Raw genomic sequence first — 8425 nt, forward strand, 5'->3', positions numbered from 1 at the left:
GATTCATAGTCAGTATACTTGGTAACAACAATCAGGAAATCTAGCTGCCAGATCAAAGCCTTGAAACTACAAGGAAAAAAAGATTGCAGACCCCTTTTTGCTTTGAATCTGAGACCTAGGTAAGGTCCTAAACTCTGATACCTTTTTGGCCTTTCTGAGAAAACATGATAAATTGTCATTTACTTTGAAGCCTTTTCCTCACTCACTTACTTGCTCACTCATTCCCTCACTCACTGTTACTCATCCAGTTCTGACTCATAGTCGCCCTTCATTGAGTTTCTGAGACTGTATAAATCTTAATGGGAGGATTTTACTCATCATTCTCCTGCAGAGCTGCTCGTAGGTTTGAACCAATGGAATCTTATGACCTTTTGGTTAGCAGCACAACATGCTTTGGACTGCATCACCAAAGTTCATCTAATGTTAGTCTCTAGAGTAATGAATCTTACTTTTTAGAATCAAGGAACTGTAAGCACAGACTCCAGAGACTGAGTCTTTCTACAGTCTTAGTGGATCCTGAGGGTAGGGTGTATTTTGGGGATGTCCTACAGAATCTCATTCAACAGAAGAATTTGCAGATGAGGCTGCAAGTATGAGATCCTGTCCAGAAATGGATCCAATTGCCATTTTCCTTATGCTGGGCACACATTATTTCCTTTGCTGCAAAGTAAAATGCTTTATGACATTGACTTTAAAAATGTTCAAAATCATAGCTGGGGGTTACATACAAGAAATTAGATTTGCTCAGAAGACGGAGCAGATCTTTGCACTTCTCAAGAGCAGCTCTGAACTTAAAAGGTCTGAGATTGGAAAAATATTATGACATAAAATTACTTGAAGTAAGAAGTCTACCACAATCATAAGAAATTCATTCCAGACTTTAACAACCTTACCAGAGGAGCCCTTACTTTAATTTATTAGAAGCCTCTCCTGTTGTAGATAATTTCTTGTTCCTTTATCCTAAGGGAGAGAAACAGAAATTGGACAGCATTCTCCATGTGATGTTTCATTATAGACCTAAAGGCATTTGTTTGTTTCCTATTCAGGCTTCCATTTTCAGGGACAAATAAGCTTTGTTTCTGCTTTCTTCTTAATACTCCTGTTGTGGTTTTTTTGGTTTGTTTTTTTCTTTCTTAGCTGAGCTTCTGTGAAGTGCTGCCAATGAGTGTGGCAAACTTCTCTGGATCTATAACCTGCAGATTCTTGAACTGAGTCCCCCATAATATGACTCCCCTTGGAGTCTTTAGTCATTCCAACCAAGTCCTGTTTTATTGAGATTTTAGAAAATGGTTTTTGCGATGTTTCCACTGTGTAAATCATCTACAAGACTCCAACTCAAAAACTCTTTGCTGTTGAGTCAGAATGGACTCATACCCAACCCCCTAGTGGGTTTTTAGAGATTGTAAATCACATGGGAGGAGAACGTCTATCTATCTTTGGAGGAGTAACTGGTGGATTTGAACTGCCTGCCTTCGGGTTGACAGTGTAACCTCTTACCCACTAGGCCAGTTTATAGTCACCTAAAACTCAAAATGCCCAAAATAAAGCTTCATTTTCTCCACTTCCAAATCTGTTTCTGAGTTCTTCATTCTGTAGATCATTCCACCACGCACTCACATTGCCCAAATCAGAAAGCTGGAGTAATTTTCGACCCTTGTAACTTTAACAAGGTTCACGTCTAAGAAGTGGAGTCAGAATGCTCCTTGGAAGGGAATATGATCAGACTTCAGCTCACATCCTTTGAACATATTATTAGGAGGGAGTGGTATCCACTTCCTAAACAACTTGCCTCTGGAAACTCTATGAACTTTGATGAATGTTGATAGTTAATAGAAAAGTTTTAGGTCTTTTGTTCATAGGGTCACTATGAGTTGTGTTCGATTCGAAGGTGGGTCAGTCAGGAGTTGGTTTCTGTCTGACAGCAATGAGTTTTTGAAATTTTTACATCAGAGTAATATAATCCCTTAACTAATTACATCCCTAATATTCTTACTATTGTAAAATTAATTTATATCTCTATTTTAAAGGCAGCCTTCTTTATTTTTTTGATTGGAAAATAAATATCAAGATTAATATATGTTGTAAAATTTTATCAGCTCTTCTGATTTCTTATTGGATAGGCTCGCCACTGGGCCAATTGACAGCATTGTGATAGATGGAGAAGAGACTGAGATTGTTCACAAGTTTAGCTTGCTCTGTTCCACAATCAACACTGCTAACATCAGCAGTCAGAAAAATAAAAAGATGAATTACAGTAGGGAAATCTACTGTCAGGGATCTCTCCAGAGTGCTAAAAGAGAAAGAATATTAGTCTAGAGACTAAGGTGTGCCTGACCCAGGCCATGGTCTTTAGAACTACTTGCTATGCATCAGAAAGCTGGATAATGATCAAGAATAAGAATTATTGGTGCCTTTGAATTGTGGTGCTGGAGAAGAATTTTGAACACATCGTGGACTGCCAAGAGAACTAACAGCTGCTCCTTGGAGGAGAAGATTTTGAGATTCCATATCACATACTTTGGGCATGTAGTCAGGAGCGACAAATCCTTGAAGAAGGATATCATGGTATTGCACAGGTCAGGAATACCCCAAATGAGATGGTATGACACAATAACTGGAGTAATGAAGGTAGGTGTGTCAGACGCAGTGAGATTGGTTCATGAAAGAGCAGTGTTCAGAGCTATAGTGCATAGGATCACTATGAGTCACAAGTAACTCTATGGCAGATAACAACAACAACATATTAAATTTGATTTAATTTGGTAGAATTATCTTGCAGGTAATTTGCATTGAAAAACAGAGAAAATATATTTTGAAATATTTTGGTTTTAAAAATCACTAAGACTTTATGTGATAGTTCTAGAAAGGCTTCTTCAGGTGTTTTGTTCATAGGGTTGCTATGAGTCGTGTTTGACTTGATGGCACTCAACATCAACAAGACTTTATGAGGAAACTCTGGTGGTCTCAGGATAAGGAGTTATACTACCAACCCAAAGGCAGTCAATTCAAATCGACTAGCTGTTCTGAGGGAGAAAAATGGGCAGTCTTCTCTCATGCAATTTTTACAGCCTCTGAAAACCTTCTGGGGAAATCAATCATGAGTTGATTCCAACTTGATGTCACATAACAACAAGAAAAGACTTAATGAAGAAGGTTGATGGCTCAGTGATTAAGTGCTCATATTCTAACTGAAGAGAGCTCTGGTGGCCTAATGGCAAGAAGCTGCACTGCAATCCCAAAGGCAGGTGGTTTAAGGCCACGAACGGCTCAATGCATGAAAGATGGGCAGTCTCCTCCTGTGTGATTAACTGCCTCTGAAAACCTGATGGAGGGTCAGCTATGAGTCAGTCCTGATTTGACAGTACACAAGAACAACTTCTAACTTAAAAGTCAGTGGTTTGAACCCCCAGTTTCTCTGCAGGAGGAAGACAGGGCAATCTGTATCCATAAAGATTAAAAATCCACTCTCAACCTAGTTGCTTATTGTTGTTGTTGATTGCTTTTGAGTCGAGCACGACTCATAGTGACCCTATGGATAAAGGCCTGAAGCCCCTCTATAAATATTAATAATATTTATCAAGGTTCATAGACTTTGCAGAGGCATGTTGTTTAGAAAGTGGAGGCCATCCTTATTCAGAGTATATCATCATTGGCTCCCTGAGGCTGTAAATATTAGAGGGAGAAGTCTGTTCATCTTCCTCCCTCAGGGCTGCTAGTGGCTTCATACTGCTAGAGACACAAGGCTTTTTGGTTAACAGCGTAATACTCTATAGACTACACAATCAGAGCTCCTTTCCGTAAATATTACAGACTTAGGAACTATGGGAAAATTCTAGACTGATCTATAGGATTTCTATGAGTTGGAATTGAGTAGATATGTAACAATGACAAAATAGAATAAGCTTTCCACCCCCCCAGCTCTTAAATTGGAAAGTCATTACTGATCACACATATTAGCACACATGTTAGTCTTCTTGAAGTTCAAGTTTATTAGGTGTAGAGTTCCAAAAGAGTGAAGGAGATTTATAACACCTTTGTCACCTTTGATCATGCTGAGGCATCTCAATGTCTCCTGATTTCATGGAGCTTAGAAGAATTGGACATTGAATACTTCATATCTTACCTGGTAGATGTAGACAGGATTGATTTTTGATGGATAGGAGGATTCTTCTCCAAAGGTAGAGATTGTCACAAAGCTAAGAGCAAGGAGACCATACCTACTCCAGAATGGAATTTTGAATCCAATTGAACATGGCCAGCACAGTAGATATGCAACCACTACACAGGCCACTCTCCTTGTTCCTTGCCATTTTAAGCTTTTTTCTCCATCAGTAATTTTATATAGATCTTGCTAGTGACTAAACTCTCTATCTTTTAGGACAATGGCTCTAGACTTTGTATTTGTGTCTTTCACCTGTGGAACATTTTGGAAAATGCCAGCTTCTCATATTGATTGATTCAATTTGGGAAGGGATGAACCATGGCATTGGTACTTTTTGGAAAGCTGCTCAGATCAGTAGGTAGTTCTCATAAGCAATTGGTTTAGAGAACCACTGACACAGGTCAAAGAATGTACCATAGTTTGTTGCATAAACTGATTTACCAATTTTCTTGACTGTATTAATTTAGAGTCTCTCTTTTTCACCTCATTATCTCCCATATCAGTCACTGACATTCCATTTGAATAGTTTTCAAATTAAAACTTGTAACTCAATTTCCCCCTCTCCACTCCTTCTCTCCTCAAAAAAGTTAAATAGTCTGAACCCTCTCTGGTGGCCTATTGGCAAGAAGCTGCGCTGTTATCCTGAAAGCACGCAGTTTGAGGCCACCGGCCTCTCCCAGGGAAACCTGCTGGAGGGTCATCTGCTTGTTGGTTCCAACTCCAAGGTACACAACAGCAAGTTTAAACCTCCTACATTTTCTTCACCTAGATTACCTTTATTTTCGTGTTTACCGTTACGTTCTCCCTGGATAACTGTAAAGTTTTCTTAATCATTATCTTTAATTACTGTCTTCACACAGGTCATGATTTCATTATTTCTTTTCCCTTTTTACTTATTTATTTTTTATTTTATACTGGTTTCTTTACAAAGTTCTTATACATTGTTCTTTACACCAGATCTTTCCCTTTTCCTTCATCTACCCCTGTCATCACCCATCAAATTGTACAACCCTACGATTAACACCTCCCCCCCTCCTCACCCCTCTGCTCCCACCTTCACTCCCCTTGAATCCTCATACTCATTGTACAGTGATAGCCTTATACAATATTTGTCCATATGGGATTGAGTTAGTTCACTTAGCATAATGCTCTCCAGTCCCTCCCAAGTTAGGTAGTAATTTACAAAAGCATTGCCCCTGTGTGCTGAGTAGTATTCCATCATGTGAATGTACCATAATTTCTCAATCCATTCGAATATGTTTGGACATTTGGGCTGTTTCCATGTTCTTGTGATGGTGAATAACACTGTTATGAAAACTAGTTTACAAGTCTCCATTTGTGCCTCAGTTCTCCTTCTCTCTTGGTATATTCCAAGCAGTGGAATAGCTGCATCATGGGGAATGTCTATGTTCAACTTTTTGAGGAAATGTCGGACTGCCTTCCAGAGTGGTTGTACCCTTGTACAATCTCACCAACAATTTATAAGAGTTCCTATCTTGATTTTCTCCAACATTTATTATTGTTGTTTTGTTAAACTTTGCTACTGCTACCAGAGTAAGATGGTATCTCATTGTGGTTTTGATTTGCATCTCCCTTATTTCCAGTGATTTTTAAGAATTTCTTTATGCATGTCTGTTGGCCATCTGGATCACTCTGTAAAAATTCTTTCCATATCTTTGCTTCTCTTGTAATTTTGTTATCAGTTTTTTTCTTGTAGAGGCCCTGTAGTATTCCATAAACTTTTGAGATGGTATTGCCAAATGTTTTTTCCTAGTCAGTAGGTTTTCTTTTATCCCTGTTGGGAAAAGTTTTATATGTGCACAAGGATTTAATCTTTAGAAGATCCTATTCAACAATTTTATCCTCTCCAGACTGCATTTCTGGCAATATTAGGTAATCTTTTTATACCATAGACTAGGCTTTCTAAACTTTATCCAAGTCTGTCTCTGATGAGTTCTATGGTTTGGGGCTTTACTCTCAGGTCTCTTATCCACCTTGAGGTGATTTTTGTGTATGGTGTAACCAATGTGGATCCTGTTTCAGCTTTCTGCAGGTAGCAGTCCAGTTTGCCAGCACTATTTGTTGAGAGTTTGTAATTTATCTATTTGATAAGTTTTATTTCCTTGTCAATTATCACTTGATAGCTGGGTCTATTTCTGGGTTTTCGATTCTGTTCCGTTTTTCTATGTACCTGTCATTGCACCTGTACCATGCTGTTTTGGTTACTACCACTGTGTTCTTGATTCTGAGCTCAGGGAAACCTTTGCCTCTCACTTAATTTTTGTTTTTCAGAAGTATTTTGATTATTTAGGGTCTTTTCCCTCTCCAAATAAACTTGACAATTTCTCTTTGGATCTCCTTGAAAAATGAATTTTGTATTTATAATGGGATTGTGTTGAACATGTAGATTGCTTCTGGTAGATTGTCATTTTCACAATATTGAGTCTTCCTATCCATAGACAGGGCTCATATTCCCATTTCTTTAGGTCTTTTATTGTGTCCTGCAGAACTGTTCTGTAGTTTTCTTGGTAGAGGTCTTTTGTATCTCTAGTTAGATTCACTCCCAAGTATCTCAGTTTGTTGTGGGCTATTGTAAATGGTATTGCTTTCTTGGTTTCCTTCTCTGAGTTCTCTTTATTACTGTATTCCACTGAGTTTTTGACTATTGATATTACATTCTGATACTAGTAAACAGGTCTATGAGCACTAACAGGTTGGTTTTTTTTGAGCCTTTAGGGTTTTCTGTGTGCTCTATCATACCATCTGTGTATGGTGATAGTTGAACCTTCTCTTGGCTGATCTGGATGTCTTCTATTTCCTTCTCTTTTATTTCCCTAGCAAGCACTTCCAGTACAATATTGAATAGAAGTGGTGACAGTGAACATCCTTGTCTGGTCCCTGTTCTCAAGGAAAATTTTCTGTTGCGAATGATATTGGCTCTTGGTTTTACATATATACTTTTCACTATGTTGAGGAAATACCCTTCTATTCCAATTTAGCTGAGTGTCTTTATTCGGGAGGATTTTGTTGTTGGATTTTGTCAAATGCCTTTTATGTATCAATTGTTAAGATTGTATGGTTCTTGTTACTTGCTTTGTTAAAATGGTTAATTATCTAGAATTTTCTTATGTTGAACTATCTTTGCATACCTGTTATGAATCCCACTTGGTCATGCTGAATTATTTTTTTGAAGGGCCTTTGGAATCCAACGGCAAGGTTTTGGTAAAGAATTTTGCAACCAAAATAAAGAAAAAAAAAAAGGGTGGTTGGAACCAAAAAACAAAAAAAAAAAAAAAGAAAAAAAAAAAAAAAACCCCAATAATCTAATTCAACACCTTCATCAAATAGTAACAAGAACAACAATCTAATCCTACAACCCCTAAGAAGAAATTATAAGGACAAGAATTGAAATCAATGAGATAGAAAACAGACAAGCAATTGAAACCATCATTAAGACATTAAGACCAGGAGCTGATTTTTCAAAAGGGCCAATGAAATTGACAAACCACTGACAAACTTACCAAAAGCGGGGAGGGAAGGGGAAGGGGGGGAGAGAGAAAGAGAGAGAGAGAGAGAACAAATCTGTTATTGTGATTAAAAAAAAATCAGTGAATGACATTCCCAGTGATGAAGAATTATATACAAAAATACACTGCACTCTCCTTCTCCCTGACGAGGCAGTTAGAGTTTTTTTCTGTCATGTTTTTTAGGATCGAAGATTCAATGATGAAATTGACAAGCTAACTGGATACAAGACAAAATCTTTATTGTGCATGCCAATTCGGAGCAGTGATGGTGAGATCATTGGTGTGGCCCAAGCGATAAATAAGATTCCCGAAGGAGCTCCATTTACTGAAGATGATGAAAAAGTAAGATTTCATGTCTTTTGTGACTTGTACTTTCCTTTTTGATCATTCACTGCTATTCTGTTTGAAAAGCGCAGAGTTATGTGAATAGCTGTTGGATTACCCCAATTATGGATCAAGGATCTTTTTCTCATAGTATACAAAGTATAATGGGATTCCCCCCCCCTTTATTTCATAGAATATGGTATAATGCAAAGAAATTACTTTTTTTTTCTTAGCTTGCTTTTCATTACAAGACTCAGTAGTGTTCTTATTACTCCCTAGTTTCTCTTTCTATTTTTCTATGTAAGTAAGCTTTTAAATTGAAGATACACCACTACCACCCATGGCCCAAGGGAAAAATAGCAATTACTATTAAGAAACTCAGCATTTTCTCTTGTATTTTTCACAACTATTT

At 37.7% G+C, this 8425-nt stretch overlaps 1 protein-coding gene across 1 annotated transcript in view; it reads left to right on the plus strand.

The window, feature by feature from the left end:
- PDE11A (phosphodiesterase 11A) overlaps window positions 1–8425 on the plus strand; it is a 565819-nt gene that overhangs the window by 74054 nt on the left and 483340 nt on the right. Inside the window, exon 2 of the mRNA XM_006878796.1 lies at window positions 7873–8031. Coding sequence (XP_006878858.1) covers window positions 7873–8031 — 159 coding nt within the window. The remainder of the gene's footprint in view (window positions 1–7872; window positions 8032–8425) is intronic.

Source organism: Elephantulus edwardii, unplaced genomic scaffold (genome assembly GCF_000299155.1).
Source record: "Elephantulus edwardii isolate Elephantulus edwardi_28Jun2011 unplaced genomic scaffold, EleEdw1.0 scaffold00001, whole genome shotgun sequence".
Classification (NCBI taxonomy): Eukaryota; Metazoa; Chordata; class Mammalia; order Macroscelidea; family Macroscelididae; genus Elephantulus; species Elephantulus edwardii.